General features: G+C 40.7%; 1 protein-coding gene across 1 annotated transcript in view; it reads right to left on the reverse strand.

Annotated features, from left to right (window-relative positions):
- ANKS6 (ankyrin repeat and sterile alpha motif domain containing 6) overlaps positions 1-18067 on the reverse strand; it is a 204779-nt gene that overhangs the window by 28740 nt on the left and 157972 nt on the right. Inside the window, exons 12-13 of the mRNA XM_030205050.1 lie at positions 7242-7425; positions 2593-2660 (exon numbers count right to left, since the gene is read on the reverse strand). Coding sequence (XP_030060910.1) covers positions 2593-2660; positions 7242-7425 — 252 coding nt within the window. The remainder of the gene's footprint in view (positions 1-2592; positions 2661-7241; positions 7426-18067) is intronic.

Consider the following 18067-nt stretch of genomic DNA (forward strand, 5'->3'; position numbering starts at 1 on the left):
CACTTCAGTACATGGCAGATTTGGTTAAGTTCCAAAATTCCTTCTAATTGCCAAGACAGCTCTCTGTGAATGGTAATTTAGAAGACTGTAAAACAAAAATATAAAAGCATCTGTAACTATTTTGATACAATAAAACAGCAAGCTCTCCTTCATAATAAATATTCTCTAGTTTCTAATGTATGAGATGAAGATGACATTTTGTGATCTCCTATAGTGTAAGTGTGACACAAACATTTTGCATCTAACACAAAATCTTATCTTCATCACATCAAATATAGATTCTAGTTATTTTCCCGTTCTTATGCCATAGTCTCACCTGGTATCTGAATTCACTTGTTGGTTTCGGAACAGTTACAAGAAAATTTTTAAAATGTAGACTGAAGGAAGATACAATATTGAATACAAAAAAGCAGAAATAAAGAGAACTTTCTGTGCTTTGGAGTTAGAAAACACTGAATAATGGTGAACTGTTTCTTTATTCAAGTTTTTATCTTCTGGTAATGTTTATTTTAACATTCACAACAAAGCAGTGAACACAATAAACAACTGTCCATATCATGTGATAATTAAATCAATATATATATCTAAAGAAATCAGATTAAAAAACCCCCAACAAAAGTCAGAAGTATCAGTACAGAATGTATAATAATCAAACAGAAACAAATGACAATGCACAAATATACTACAGATAGACACCTTAAGAAGAGACAAACTGTGTGATATTATTTTGATAGTGTACTACTTACGTCAACACAATACGTAATAGAACATTTTAATAGACAGCTTAGGGTATAAGCAAAGATGGAACATATAGATAGCTAAGAGAGTAAGAAGAGTTAGAAAATAAGGTGACTGATTTAAAGAAAGTTGCACATGAGTTCAGAGAGATGGTTAAATATTATCTCATCTAGGGTAGGAGTTGATAAACAAGTCCTGCTGAAGTATGTGCAGCCTGTCACACTGTGTGTGTTCACCTCCTTCCTGAAGTATAGATAATCTTGTGTTAAGCGGCGCCTATCAGGAAGATTATAAGGCATTAGACCACTGGGATGTAACAAGCCACTTGTAAAGACTTATGTTAAAAAGCAGAAGATGTGCCTTCAGTGCTTCTGAGTCTGGTGAAATCTAAGGACTTATGGACAACTGGTTATGCTCTTTTTCACTACTGTCCACTTACTCCTTCACTGAGAGCTATCAGAAAAATCAGATATCAAAACTGGTAGCACGTCTTCTGCTTTTAAGATGGCATTTATGTTTCTAAAGAATTTATTATGAAGTGTATTGCAAAATTGCAATTAGAAACATTTTAAAATGGCATTATTTTACTTCTCTTATGTTAGCTAATGATACAGGCTTTTTAGAGAGCTGAAGGGAGCAATCTAAATTAATTACAAGAACATATCTGGACATTAACTGCCTTACTTTCGAAAGAGAAAGACGCCCATATTTCGACCCAAATCGGGAGATGGGCGTCTTTCTCCCATGGGCGCCCAAATCGGTATAATCGAAAGTCGATTTTGGACGTCTTCAACTGCAATCTGTCGCGGAAACGACCAAAGTTGACAGGGGCATGTCAGAGGCGTGGTGAAGGCGGGACTTGGGCGTCCTCGGCTGATAATCGAAAAAAGAAAGGCGCTTTTAGCGCAAATTTGGGTCACTTTTTTTGGACCCTTTTTTTTCACAAACAAGTCCCAAAAAAGTGCCCTAAATGACCAGATGACCACCGGAGGGAATCGGGGATGACCACCCCTGACTCCCCCAGTGGTCACTAACCCCCTCCCACCCAAAAAAAAAACTTTAAAAACTTTTTTTTTTCCAGCCTGTATGCCAGCCTCAAATGTCATACCCAGCTCCATCACAGCAGTATGCAGGTCCCTGGAGCAGTTGTTAGTGGGTGCAGTGGACTTCACCCAGGTGCACCCAGGCCTATCCCCCCCTCTACCTGTTACACTTGTGGTGGTAAATGGGAGCCCTCCAGGCCGCCCCCAAGGCCCACTGTACCCACATCTAGGTGCCCCCCTTCAGCCATAAGTGCTATGGTAATGGTGTAGAGTTGTGGGGAGTGGGTTTTGGGGGGGATTTGGGGGGCTCAGCACCCAAGGGAAGGGAGCTATGGACTTCAGAGGTAGTTAACCTTTTTTTTTTTAATTGTTACAAGTGCCCCCTAGGGTGCCCGGTTGGTGTCCTGGCATGTGAGGGGGACCGGTGCACTACGAATCCTGGCCCCTTCCATGACCCAATGCCTTGGATTTGTTCGTTTTTGAGCTGGGCGCCTTCGGTTTCCATTATCGCTGAAAAACGATACCGCCCAGCTTGAATCCGCACAAATCCGATGCATTTGACTGGCACAAACCGTATTATCGGAAAAAAGATGGACGCCCATTTTTTTCGAGAATACGGTTTGTCCCGCCCCTTCACGTACCCGTTCTCAGAGATAGACGCCCATGGAGATGGGTGTTCGCGTTAGATTATGCCCACGTATATTGCAGCCATCAACAGCCAACACAATCACCACCAGTGATAATTGTTACCAGGACTCTATTTTGGAGCTGTTAGCAAAACCATCATGTCAAGAAATACTAAAAAGCTTACCTCTTGTTCCTCAAAAATAGGTTGGTATTTTTCCAATGACAATTTCTTAAGGATGCCAGACAGCTCGTCTTTAATAAAAAAAAATAAAAAAAAGAGACACCAATACAAGTAAGTATTCAAAATAACAAGTGGAAACAAATGTTTAAATAGCCTGAGAAATCAATTTCCAGACTGGCATAGAGGATGCAACATGAATTCAATAAAGGCTTAGAACTGCTCACTAGCAGAAATGTTATTTGAATTAAAAAATACTGCACTCTCATGAAGACCTCATGCTGAATAAAAGGTACCTTGAATCCTAATAAACAAATAGGAAGGTCAAGTACGTTCAGGTTTAGAAGACTTGAATTTTGAGAAGGTAGATTTTGGGGGTAAGGGTAGTTTTGGGAAATGGTAGCAGTTTAAGCAATGAGGGCAATTGTGGGTGGGGTAATTTTGGGGACTGGAGGCAGCAGTGGGGCATTGTTTTGGAGTGTGTGAGTAATTTGAAGGGGGAATGGGGATGGGACTAGATGTACCGCCTTTCTGTGGTTACAATCAAAGTGGTTTACATACTATATACAGGTACTTATTTTGTACCTGGGGCAATGGAGTGTTAAGCAACCTCAAAGTCACAAGGTGCTGCAGTTGGAATCAAACCCATTCCCCAAGATCAAAGTCCACTGCACTAACCACTAAGCTATTCCTCTACTTGAGGGGGCTGGGGAAGTCATGGAATAGTTGGGGGAACAGCTGTAGGGGATAGTTTTGGAGTGGGGCAATTGCAGGAGCATAGTCCTGGGGGTGGGGCAATTAGGACAAAGTTTTGGGTACTGGGAGCAGATGCAGTGGGTAGCTTAGGGCATGAAGGCAATTTTGAAGTAGTGAGAAAGTTGAAGGGGGTTGATTTGGGGAGAGTCAGGTCAACTTTGGGGTATTTGGAGCAGTTGAGGGGGTCATTTTGGGGCTGGGGCAGCCATAGAGGCACGGTTTTAGGAGATAGGGGCATAGTTTTGTGGTGTGCAGCAGTTTGGGGGTAGTGAGACACTTGGGGAATGGCGTTGTTTGGTAAATGCTGGAAAGGGGCTAGTTTTAGGGTGGGGAGAGAGTAGAGAATGGGGAGAGGCAGTCTGAAAGGAGCTGTTACTTAACTGCTGTATTTAAAATAGATTTTATGCTGGAACTGCTTCTCCTATAGAAATGCATTGACCCACCTTAGTGCTGCATTTGACTTAATTGACCATTCCCTCTTATTGCACCATCTCCATAGTATTGGTTTCAGGTATTGTCTTACAATTGGTTCCGATATTATCTTGCCAACCGCCAATTCTACATTAACTACAACAACTCAGCCTCGGCTTCCTATTCACCTACTTCCGGAGTCCCTCAGGGATCTATACTATCGCCTCTTCTATTCAATATATTCCTCTCGCTTTTGCTCATACTAGCTCAATCCTTAGGATTTACCTTATCAGTCTATGCGGATGACATTCAAATTCTCACAACTGTAGATCACCCAACTCCTACCAATATTAAAAATCTCAATGACAACCTCTGCAAAATAACAATTTGGATATAAGAAAACTGCCTTATTATTAATCCTGAAAACATTTTAAGTTCTCTATTTTACTAACCATTCTTCCAATACTCTCCAAATGCCTATTAATCTTTGCAATCACCCAATCCCTCAGTATTCAGTCACCCGTATTCTCAGAATATTAATATATAATGACCTATCTTTCCATTCTCAAATAGGACAAGTAGTAAAACGCTCCCTAGATTATGTCTTATTCAGTCCATTCAATCATTTTACAACCCTCAACATTAAATATCCTGACACACTCTCTTGTCATATCACAACTTGACTACTGTAATTCACTTTACAAAGAACTTAAGACTCAAAACTTTATACAGCTTACAATCAGTACAAAATACCGCCATTTGAATTATTCACAAAGCTCAGAAATGAGATGATATCACACCCTTTCTGAAGAAATTTCAATGGCTCCCTATATACCATCGAATTACTTAGAAGCTGCTACTTACTGTATTCAAAGTCTTAAGAACCCCTCTACCTCCTCTGCCTACTGCTTCCATACTCTCCATTGCATTCTCTTCATTCTCAGGATCAAAATCTACTTATCTTTCCAACTTATAAACAAATCCACCACGAACATACTTGAATTTCAATATTCTCAATTCAAGGTCGACATCTCTGGAATCTCCTCCTGCCCACCTCTTTGTGACATCAGACCTAACTCTCCACTTTTAAATCAGACCTCAAAACGTTTCTTTTCAAGATGCTTTCAACTAATCTTTAAGTGCAAAATGCCTGGTTGAATTACAATGATCTTCCCTATCATTCTCTCCCTCCCCCCCCCCCCCCCCCCCCCACTTTCTCTCAACAAGATGGAGTTCCTCCCCCTTTCCTGTCAATTATCTGTCTATACGCATATCTTGCTATACACTCTACTCTTAACACTGATTATATTGTAAACTGCCTAGATGGTATTCCTGACTGGCGAATTAGTATATCTAAATAAAACTTGAAACATAGACAATGTTGAGAAAATTGTTGTCAGCAAGCATCCCATTTGCCTTATAGCAATAGCTCTTAGCCTCTTCAAACTGTACAGAAACTGCAGCAAAGAGATGAAGACGGGGGCAGGGGAGGGACCCAGCACCACCATGTGTCACCCCAGCTCCAGAAAACCCTTATCATATATAAACAGAGCATATACCTTCCAAGAGAAACCCCTGATTAACTGACACTCAGATAATAACTTGGTCAGGAGCTGGCTAAACAGAACCAACCAGGAGACAATGAATACTGAACATTCTAAAAAGCATGATACCCGTAAAGGGCGAATCTCATGGAACTACTTTCTTTCTCCATCCACTGGTCAACATACATAACCTTTTTGTTCTGGACTGGTCTGGTTTGGATGCTAAGGAAAGCAGTAAATCCTAAGCAAGTTTAATGTCACTGTAACTCAGAAGAACATATAACACAGAGACCGATAAGAAATTAGGAACTAGCTCGGTCTGATGTGGAAAAATGAGTTGTCTAGCCTAGAGGCTACTTTTATGTGGATTGTACTGTTTTTGAAGTGTTGAATGAAAAGTTTTTAAAATTAAAAAAAAATATATATAGGAACTAAGGAGTAAGAATCCAGAGGTAAATGGAAGAAAGGCTAACACAGAACAGAAGCAGAACCTTACTAAATACAGAACTTTAGGAAACTAGAGAGTTAGTAAGTGGCAGCAAGCCAGGACCAAAGCAAGCTTTGAATAATGGCACCAATAAAAATCAGTGGAAGGCAAGCCCGGGGAGTGGGGGCCAAAATACACATGCCTACCCTTAACTGTTCCCCACTGGGTCAATCACGGAACAGAAATAGAACAAAATTATAAGACACCATCATAAACTAGTTAAAGTTAGGTGCCCAGGAGGGCAAATAACTCCTCCTCAAAGACAGGTGTCCATAAACTCAAGGGTCACTAGTTCAAGATCAACCCCATCCTGACGTTAATATATACACTCAAAGGTGAAACTAACCAATATGTAAAGATATCTGTGCAAATACTGGAATTAGAGAGTATGTGTATGATTTTGGAAGGGGGAATGGACACTGATGTCTTTGAATGATTTTTGAAAAGTCCTTAAAATTGTTTTTGCATGTAATTGGGTAGTTCTGTTATAAGCTGTTCTGCTATGCTGTCATGACTGTGTAATCTGCCAAGTTACACAAAATAAAAGAAATGTACACCACTAAACCTGACAAAAGAAGCTGAGATACTTGACAGTGAAACCATGTCACCAACTGGCATACTCAAAGAATACAACATAATTCTCATATCCAAATCTGTCTCGACAAGTGGCAATAGCTACACTGGGGATCAACATCTTATAGGAGTTAACATTTTTGATGGATCTCTAGAAATTGGTGTTGAAGGCTCCAAACTGAATCTATGGAAAATGGTGAAGCATTGTTCGTGCCTAGTAGGCAAAGCTCCACTTCACTGTTCTGAATAGTACAAAACCCCCTTGCTCTCATATATTGATGCTTTGGAGCCTCAACACACCTCCTTCAGCTCCATGCTCAAATGCTGAGGAGAAAAATGAACATCTCTCAACTCATCCAGCAAACTGCCATAAAGTTGTTATGAACATGTAAGACCACTAGTCATTTCTGACCACTGGCTCTATTTCATATCAGATTCCATAAAAATATTTGACTAATGTCCATCAGGGCGGATTGTAGGTGTGCCTGCACTAATCAGGTAGTGTGGGCACATTACCACGTGCTACTCGATTATCGTGGGAGCCCTTACCACCTCCTAAATAGGTGGTGGAAAGGGCTCCTGTGGTAATGGCCATGTGCTAATAGGGAAATTAGTATGTGGCCATTTCACGCAGAAAACCCATGCACTGACACCAGTGCCAGCCTCTTTTTAGCACGGCTTAGTAAAAGGACCCCCAAGTGTGGTCATATGATCCATCTGCAAAAACTATGGCTGACTGACTGTTTTTACTGGAAGATTATTTCTATATGCAGGGAATATGAAAAATTCCTTTTTGGATAAAGCCACATATTTTTTGTTCTAATCCTTGCCTACAAGACTTTCTGAACGTTCAGTTCCGCCATGCTGCTCAGTAATGAACGTACCTTCATCTGTAATAGTACCACTACTGGAGCCTCCACTGCTCTTGGGCTGCTGGTGAGAGGAAGAGAGTGAGGAGTTTGCACAGTGCCCCTTAGGAGTGGGTGATGGGGATGGTGTAAGTGTTGGAGATGTGCTTTTAGATGTAGATGAAGTTCCAGATGCAGGCCTTTTATTCAAGTCCACCTTCTGCTGCAAACAGTAACAACATATTAAATTACTGAGTACCTCATACAAGCAACATGAAAAGGCACAAGTAGTTAAGTGTGGCCAACTCCACAGGCTTTATCTCCACATCAATATCTTCAAATTATCTTTACATAGTCAAAGGTTTCCCTACCTACAGAACCAAATATATAATAAACAGTCAGTGGCAGAAAAAGAGGAATTGACCCTATGTGCAGCAGTTCACGTCCTCCTTGCTTTGAGAATGAGAACACAGCGGTGGAGACTAATAAAAAGTGAGCTCAGCTGCAATAGATTCAGCTTCAGTAACTGGAGAACAAGGCCAGTGCTGAGCAGACTTCTATGTACTGTGCACTGAAAATGGCAAGGACAAATCAGGATCAAGTATATGTATCATAACTTATACTATGAGTTTATCTTGTTGGGCTGACTGGATGGACTGTGCGGGTCTTTATCTGTCATCATCTACTATGTTACTATGCTGCCGCTGCTACCTGTGGCTGAAAATGAGAAGGTGCCATGAGGGCAGAGTAAAGGGGATAAATGTGCCACTACTATGTGGGTGATCAAACCTGAGGCTGTGCTGTGGGTGAGGTGCAAGATACAATGATAACTGGGGAGGGGAAGAGAAAGAATGAGAGGCTGGGGTACTGCATGCAGGAGAAGACTTTGGGGGCAGACAGAATTACGGGTGTTGTTGGGATTTAGATGGAGGAAGAACTGCAGGTGGAGTGAGATAGGGAACTGAGGAGGCTGGAGCCTGAGAAAGGAAGAAGGCAGGAAGGGATTTCAGACCTTATGATAGCCCAGATGGCTTGCTGTTGGACGGGACATAAAGTCCTAATAAACTTGAAACTTGATAGGGGAATTCCACACAAACACTACAAATAAACTTTGCAGAATTTTAAAATATTATGTGCAGAATTATATAAAATTTGGAGTAGAATTTCAAATTTTTGAAACAGAATTCCCCCAGGAGTAAAAAAGAAAAAAAAAAAAAAAGTTAAATGCCTACAAATTTATTTGTTCTCTTAGACTTCCACGACTGGTGTTATGATTGTTGCAGTTGTCCAGGTCTTGCCACATCTGAGTAAATGGAACCAACGTTTCAGCCATCATGCTGTTGCTTTCTTCTGGGTATACCATTAGGTCTGCAGTTTGTCTTTATATATAGTGGGTCCTCAAACCTCATTAGCTGGGGTTTGAGGTGGATGGTTTATCAGGAAGGAAAGGGATTTCAAATTGGTGGCCAATGGACTTTCCTGCCTCAATTCACGCTGAAATCCTCTTCCTTCCTGAGGAAACTACCCACTTCAAACCCCAGCCAAAGAGGTTTGAAAACCCACTACATATAAAGACAAACTGCAGACCTCACAGAATGCCCTGAAGAAAGCCACAGCACAATGGCTGAAATGTTGGATCCACTTACTCAGACGTGGCAAGACCCAGACAACTGCTACAATCAGCTTACAAATTTGTTACGAAGACAGTTGGCTACAGAAGAATCTGATACAATACCTGATATCAGGGGCGTAGCCAGACTTCCGTGGGAGGGGGGTCCAGAGCCCGAGGGGAGGGGGCACATTTTAGCCACCCCCCCCACATCTTTGTCGACCCTCCTCCCGCCGCGAATCCTTCCCCGCCACCGCCTACCTTCGCTTTTACTGGTGGGGGACCCCAATCCCCGCCAGCCGACGTCCAGGATGTCAGCATGCAACAGCCGGGACCCCAATCCCCACCAGTACAACGTGCAGGACGTCAGCATGCAACAGCTGGAAGAAGACTTATTTCTCTCAGCAGGACGGAGAGGACGTCGGCTGGCGGTGATTGGGTCTCCCGCCAGCAAAAGCGAAGGTAGGCGGGGCGGGTTCGCCGGGAGGGGGGGTCCAGGCTGGAATCTACTGGGGCCCAGGCCCCACATAGCTACGCCACTGCCTGATATGTGTAAAGTAGTCCTTATCTGTTAGTTTTCTTTCCTCGAGTCCTTCCAAACCAGTTCAGACACTTAGGTTTGTGCTGTCTTTCCAGCAGGTGGAGGACTGAGAACTACTGAGCTGGGATGTCATCATTTAAGAACCTGTGCAACAAGTCAGTATTTATAACAACAAAGTAACTAAAAGGAAAAAAAAACCCTCCCCTACGAACTAATGAATCATTGAACAGGGAACCACTAACAAAGAATAAAGCCCTTCATACTAACAGGAATAACTATCCAAAATCAAAATCTTTACACATCAGGAGACAGAAAACAAAATGATACTAAGAACTATGGGGAAATGTTCTGGACTAATCTGGAGGGACTTAAGGAAAGAAAATTAGCAAGTAGGAATGAATCTACCCTTCCTGATTGTCCTAACAGACCAATCCAGACACGTGGGAAACACCAAAGCAGTACACACTGAAGGTAGAACACTGAAATCCCTGCTGCTAACACTTTGCCCAATAGGCTGCATTACTTTCAGCCTGAACATTCAATCTGTAGTGACCGATAAAAGAATGCATAGATTTCAAGGTTGTTCCTTTGCAAATTTCATGAAGAAAAACCAAGGAGTGCTCTGTCCAAGCACCAGACTGATCAGTTGCAGGGAAGAGCTTTCAAAACTTCTGGAACAGGATAACCACATACTCAGAAGCAATAGCCTCTTTAACAAATTGCGCAATTGCTAATTTTGGTGTTGGCTTCCCCTTTATGGGCTCCATCAAAAAGAATGAAGAGCTTATCTGATTTCTGTATTGTCTCCACAATCTTCAGGTATTTCAACATGTGTTTCACATCCAATTTGTGAAAGGCAACTGCAGTACCCTTATTTTTACGAGCTTAAAAACAAGGTAAAGACATAGTCTGAGTCTAATTCAGATGGAAGGACAGCACCATCTTGGGAAGGAAGGATGAAACTGATTTAATCACAAATATTTCTTTGCTAAAGACAAAAAAGGTTCTCTACGGGACAAAGTCTGTAATTGTGAAATTCACCTAGCTGAAGAAATAGCTACAAGAAAAAACATCTTTAAATGATATCTTAAAGGTTGTGGAATCCAGAGGTTCAAATGGAGGCAGCATTAAGGGAGACAAGACCAAGTATAAAACCCAGGGAGGAATCAACTGACAATGCAGCTGACTGATAAATTTAATCCCACAGAAAAAAAAACATACCATGTCTGGATGCAAAGTCAAGCTCTTTCCCTTCACTAGGCTCTATAACAGAGCAAAGCAGCCAACTGCACTTTACGCTTTATCCAAATTGTTTTGCAAAAAATCCAAAATATCTGGAACAGAAGAAAGCAGACGAAAAACGGATACTAATTCTCAAAAACCCTCCAAACCCTTATGCATACTAATGAAATACTCCTTTTTCTAGAATGTAACAAAGTAACTATCTTCTGTGGTCCTGTTTAATCATTTAGCATGCTAATTTCTTTGTGTGCAAAGCTGAAATTCTATCCCAGATGCAGGCAACTGCCAAAATGTGGCCGTGTTGAGTCTATTGTTAACCAATAAGTGTTATTTTGCTATACTGGTTCTTTACTTTTTTCAGCGGGCCCCTTTGTGTGCAACTTGGTGTTACTCTGACTTAGGTACTGTCGTAAGCATTAATTCAATTTTAAAATTTTAAATTATTCTACAGATTGTTAATATTATTACATTTAGAGAAGTGTTTCAGTTTGTTTTACTAAGGAATGTATACAATTGTATTTGATTTGGATACTTCTTTTGGGTGGGTGTGATTCTCTTCTTTTTTTTTTTTAATTATCTATTAATTAATGCAAAAAAAACCAAAAACAAACAAAAAAAGCAGTACAAGAACAATACCCTCCCCCTCCCCCCCCCCCCCCCCCCCCCCCCAAGAATCCAACACAACATCTCTAGACCTGGTGGTTTCTTATTCATCTACAGAACCCCCAGAGGGTGGGTCCACGCAATATGAACAATTCAAGATCCAACTCCACAGTGGCATGATGGTCCAAAAAGGCTCTCAAATCAGCTAAAACTTCTTCCAGCAACCTGGATGGTCCCAGCCCACCTTGTAGTGCTCCAGAATTAGCAGGGCATAAACCAAATTGAACAATTCCATCAAAGTAGGAGTGTCCGGGCTCATTCAGTGTACCAAAATGGTGCGTCTAGCCAGAAGAAACAGGCAGAACAATAAAATTTATTTAAATTGATTAGGCTTAACAGATCAGTACAATCATCAAACATAAAAATTTGAGGTTGCAGAGGTCAACAAAACTGAAAAATATGATGCACCTTAGAAGTAACTGTATGAGCAGGCAAGACCAGAACATACGGCCCAACGTGGCGGCATCCGACTGCGAGCATTTCAAACATTGACTATTCTGCTCAAGCACCACCTGAAAGGCTTGCTTAGGTGAAATGTAAGTATGGAACAGAAATTTGTATTGCTGTTCCTGATGGAATGCAAAGGTCAACTTAACAAGAGGTTTGCACACTAATTTCTTAAACAAGTCCACTGAGACCTCAATCGCCAAGTCTCAAGCCCATGCATCTGCCCCTTTCTGGAAGCGCAACAGTAAAGGATCTGCCCTCAAAACCTTGTAGTAAAAAGAATCACATGGGAACCTCCCAATAAAAAAGTCTCTTGCACATGATCAATTTCATCCTCAGTCAGAGCAGGTATGGGTAAAGATGAAACAATCCCTAAATTGCAAATAGATAAAAGAATCAGCTCGAGAAAGGTCATATAACAAGTACACAATTGGGTGAAAGGAAGCAGTTTCCCCATCATCATCAAGGCAGTGTTGGTGAAGCCACTTGGCTCCCCAAACACTGAAAGATCTACCATCCAGTTCAACTGGAAAGGCACAATTGACCCACAAAGCAGACATGCTGTGCTGTCACTTTAAAATTCAATTTCTTTAACTTACAAAACCACACCCAAACCTTGCACAAGGGAGCTATAAGACAACTACTCTTAACAGGTTTTGACAACATATTGGGTGTGGCATAAAGTACATAACTAGGAGACAAAGGGGCTATAAAAGCCTTTTCTCATAACTGAGGGGCGCACAGCAATCAGTATTATTCAACCAATCAGAGATATGCCAGAGATGAAAGGCTCGATTATAGAGGTCAAAGTCTGGCAGAGCCAAACTTCCATGTTGGTGCAAGTAAGTTAAACGTTGAAAGTAAATCTAGCTTTATGACCCTTCCAAAGAAATTTCTGAACCAATCGTTGATGCTGCAATTTGTCCTTCCTGTGCAATATTAACGGAATAGTTTTGAAAACATAAAGCCATTTTGGCAAGATGGCCATGGCCATGTAACAAAGGCAGAGAAGACCACTTGGTCAGCAAGTAATAAGATGGGAGATTTAGAATACATTGCACTAAATGAAAAATTAGATATAATAGGCATCTCTGACACCTGGTGGAAGGAGGATAACCAGTGGGACACTGTCATACCAGGGTACAAATTATATCACAGTGATAGGATGGACTGAATTGGTGGAGGGGTAGCATTGTATGTTAAGGACAGCCGTGAATCAAATAGACTGAAAATTCTGCAGGAAACAAAACACATCTTGGAATACTTATGGATTGAAAAGGATAGTGATAGGAGTATACTACTGTACACCTGGCCAGGATGAAGAAATGTTATCAGAAATTAGGGAGGCTAACAAACTGGGCAACACAATAATAGGTGATTTCAATTACCCCGTTATTGACTGGGTAAATGTAACATCAGGGCATGCTAGGGAGGTGAAATTCCTTGACAAAATCAAGGACTGCTTTATGGAGCAGCTGGTACAGGAGCCAACGAGAGAAGGAAAAATTCTAGACCTAGTACTTAGTGTTTGATCTGGTGCAGGAGGTAATGGTGCTGGGGCCACTTGGTAACAATGATCATAATATGATCAGATTTGATATCGGCTTTGGTGTAAGTATACACAGGAAATCTAATACGTTAGCATTTAACTTTAAAAAAGGAGACTATGATAAAATTAGAAGAATGATAAAAAGAAAAAAAAAAACGTACAGGAGCAGCTGCAAAGGTCAAAAATTTACATCAGGCGTTGATGCTGTTCAAAAATACTATCCTTTAAGACCAGGCCAAATAAATTCCGTGTATTAAAAAAGGAGGAAGGAAGACCAAATAAGCCGGCATGGTTAAAAAGTGAGGTGAAGGAAGCTATTAAAGCTAAAAGAAAATCCTTCAGAAAATAGAAGGATCTGATTAAAAATAATAAGAAACAGCATAAGGAATGGCAGGTCAAAAGCAAAGCACTGATAAGGAAGGCAAAGAAGGACTTTGAAAAAAAGATTGCACTAGAGGCAAAAAACACATAGTAAAAGATTTTTTATGCATATTAAAAGCAAGAAGCTGGCAAAAGAATCAGTTGGACTGCTAGATGACCGAGGAGTAAAAGGGGCACTCAGGGAAGACAAAGCCATAGCGGAAAGATTAAATGAATTCTTTGCTTCAGTCTTCACCGAGGAAGATTTGTGAGAGATACCAGTGCCAGAAATGGTATTCAAAGCTGACGAGTCAGAGAAACTGAATGAAATCTCTATACACCTGGAGGATGTAATGGTGCAATTTGCAAGAGTAGCAAATTGCCTGGACCGGATGGTATTCATCCTAGAGTACTGATAGAATTGAAAAATGAACTTGAGAACTATTGTTAATAATATGTAATTTATCTTTAAAATCAAGCATGGTACTGGAAGATTGGAGGGGGGCCAATGTAATGCCAATTTTTAAAAAAAGATTCCAGAGGAGATCTGGGAAATTATAGACTGGTGAGCCTGACATCGGTAACGGGCAAAATGGTACAGACTATTATAAAGAACAAAATTACAAAGCATATTCAAAGGCATGAAATAATGAGACAAAGCCAACATGGATTTAATGAAGGGAAATCTTGATTCACCAATCTATTACATCTCTTTGAAAGGGTGAACAAACATGTGGATAAAAGTGAGCCAGTTGATATTGTGTATCTGGATTTACAAAAGGCATTGACAAAGTACCTTATGAAAGACTCCAGAGGAAAAGGAAGAGTCATTGGATAGGGGGTTGTGTTCTATTGTGGATTAAAAACTGGTTAAAAGATAGAATAGGGTTAAATGGTCAGTATTCTCAATGCAATAAGGGTAGATAGTGGGGTTGCCCAGGGGGACCGCTGCTTTTTTACATATTTATAAATGATCTAGAGATGGGAGTAACTAATGAGATAATTACATTTTCTGACAACACAAAGTTATTCAAAGTTGTTAAATCACAAGAGGATTGTGAAAAATAACAAGAGGACCTTACGAGACTGGGAAACTGGGCATCCAAATGGCAGATGACGTTTAATGTGAGCAAGTGCAAAGTGATGCATGTGGGAAAGAGGAACCAGAACTATAGCTATGCAATGTAAGGTTCCACATTAGGAGTTGCCAACCAGGAAAGGGATCTAGGTGTCATCGTTGATGATACGTTGAAACCCTCTGCTCAGTGTGCGCAGGCAGCTAAAAAAGCAAATACAATGTTAGGTAATATTAGGAAAGGAATGGAAAACAAAAATGAGGATGTTATAATGCCTTTGTATTGCTCCATGATGTGACCACATCTCAAATATTGTGTGCAATTCTGGTCAATGCATACAAAAAAGATACAGTGGAATTAGAAAAGGTACAGAACAAAAATGATGAAGGGGATAGAACAACTTCCCTATGAGGAAAGCCTAAAGTGGCTAGCACTCTTCAGCTTGGAGAAAAGACTGAGGGGAGACATGTTAGAGGTTTTTAAAATAATGAATGGATTAGAATGGGTAGAGGTGAATCACTTGTTTACTCTTTCCAAAAATACCAGGACTAGGGGGCACACAATGAAGCTAAAAAGTAGTACATTTAAAACGAATTTGAGAAAATATTTCTTCACTCAATGTGCAATTAAACTCTAGAATTTGTTCCCAGAGAATGTAGTAAAAGCAGTTTGCTTAGTGGGGTTTTAAAAAGGTTTGGATAGCTTCCTAAAAGAAAAGTCCATAAGCCATTATTAAAATGGACTTGAGGAAAATCCACTGTTATTTCAAAGATAAGCAGCATAAAATGTATTGTACTGTTTTAGGATCTTGCCAGGTACTTGTTGTAAACAGGATGCGGGGCTTGATGGACCTTCAGTCTGTCCCAGTATCGCAATACTTATGTACTCATGATCACCAAGGGAGTGATAGGGAGAATAGATGTCATGGATAGGTAGATTGGATAGGCCATATGGTTCTTATCTGCCTACATTTTTCTGTCTTTCTATGTGAAAAGATTTCTTATCTGAAATTGTAGTTATTCTCTTCTCAACGCAGAAGGTAACACTTTGCCTTGGAGAGTGTCTAACTTTGCTCCCAAATATCCTAAGAAATGCTCCACTCACTGTGTGCCTGTTTCAGTTTTCTGGAATGACTTTGCTCTTATTAGCCAGTCATTTAAGGGTGGACCAAAATTCCTTCTTTGTGTAAAGCGGCTACCATCAACACCATCATCTTTATAAACGTAAGCAGTGCCATGTCCAGTCTGAAAGACAGAGCACAAAAGTGGAAATGCTATCTTAAGATCGCAAAATTCAGGTAATGCTGGTGAGACTTCTTTCTGTTAAACCTAATGAAGTAAGACACACTCCTTGCTGCTCCACCACTATCACCAATCTTAAAATTTCCATGTGAAAACTTGGAACCTTGAGAAATTTGTTGACTGCTTTGAGATTGAGAATAAGACAGAAGGTACCTTCACTATTTGGAACAACAAAATTAATTGATCACCATCCTTTTTCCTCTTCTGGAGGCAGAACTGGAACCACCGCTTCTAAATGAAGTAACCTGAATAAGATCTGTTGGACTGTTGCTACTTTAAGGAAAGAACAACAGGGCAATTCCAGAAAAATCTCAGGGAGAGGCTGAGCAAACTCCAGCGCATAACTATTCTGAATAACTTCTAGAACCCAAAGATCTGTAGTTATCTGGGTCCACCTCTCCTAAAATAACTTTAGCTGACTTCCTACCAAAGGCAACAGACAGCAGGCCCACAAACCTTCATTGATGTTCTTGCGGAAAAATCTCAATCTCCTCTATGGCTACATAGTAACATAGTAAATGACAGCAGATAAAGACCTGAACAGTCCATCCAGTCTGCCCACCAAGATAAACTCGTTTTACATGGTATGTAATACTTTATATGTATATCCGAGTTTGATTTGTCCCTGCCTTTCTCAGGGCACAGACCGTACAAGTCCGCCCTGCACCGGTTTTATTCTCCAAATACCAGTGTCGCCACCCAATGTCTGCTAAGATTCCATAGATCCATCCCTTCTAAACAGGATTCATTTGTGTTTATCTCACGCATGTTTGAATGCCATTACCGTTTTTATCTCCATCACCTCCCGCGGGAGGGCATTCCATGTATCCACCACCCTGACCGTGAAAAAATACTTCCTGACATTACTCCCGAGTCTGCCCCCCCCCTGCAAATCCCATACCATTTTCGTAGCTTTTCTTTGCACTGCTTCCAGTCTTTTTACATCTTTAGCCAGATACGGCCTACAAAACTGAACACAATACTCCAAGTGGGGCCTCACCAATGACTTGTAGAGGAGCATCAACACCTCCTTTCTTCTGCTGGTTATACCCCTCTCTATGTAGCCTAGCATCCTTCTAGCCACGGCCGTTGCCTTGTCACACTGTTTCTTCACTCTCATATCCTCCGACACCAACACCCCAAGGTCTCTCTCCTGAGTCGAGCTTAATTATCTCTCCCCTCCTATTCGGTATCTCTCTTTTGGGTTTCTACACCCCAAATGCATCACTATGCACTTCTTGGCATTAAATTTTGACTAAATACTCAGTTTAAACCCCCAAACTTTTATTCAAACATTCAGAAAATCAAAATACAAATTAAGCAAGTGTATAAGATTTATATTTTGATTTTCTGAATGTTTGAATAGAAGTTTGGGGGTTTAAACTGAGTATTTAGTTTATAATACCGAAAACCTGACCAATATAGACACCCCAGTGGAGAACGTACTATACATTAAATTTTAACTGCCAGACCCTCGACCATTCTTCTAACTTTCGGAGATCCCTTCTCATCGTTTCTACTCTTTCCAGGGTATCTACTCTCTTGGCTATTGGACCTCTGAAAGGAAATCTGTGTTGATAAGCACTCACTCTTCCCTGTCTTATCTCCTGGACTCCCTAAAGTGTCCTCTAGAAAAAAAAAAAGAAACTCTAAAAGGTTTGGGGTGATCTTCCAGAAGCCTAGGAACCTTGGACTCAAAAAGACTTTTAACCAATTTTTCTAAATCCTCACTGAAAATCAAACCTCCTTCGCAGATGTAATTTACTGAGGCACGATTTAGAGGTAACATCTACAGACCAATTTCTGAGCCACAGACAACACTGTTACAAGGAAAGCCATATTATTGCCAAAGCTCTAATTAAATCATATAAAGCATCAGCCAAATAGGTCATGTCCAAATCTAAAAAGGTGGAGCATGGATCATACTTCACTGACAACTACATAACTTTTTCCACCAATTGCTCTAGTCACCTAAAACATGCCTGAACTACATAATCTCCACACACTGCTGCCTGAATGACTATTGCAGAGACTTCAAACGTTTGTTACAAAACAAACTTCATCCTGCAGTCAT

Source organism: Microcaecilia unicolor, chromosome 1 (genome assembly GCF_901765095.1).
Source record: "Microcaecilia unicolor chromosome 1, aMicUni1.1, whole genome shotgun sequence".
Lineage (NCBI taxonomy): Eukaryota > Metazoa > Chordata > Amphibia > Gymnophiona > Siphonopidae > Microcaecilia > Microcaecilia unicolor.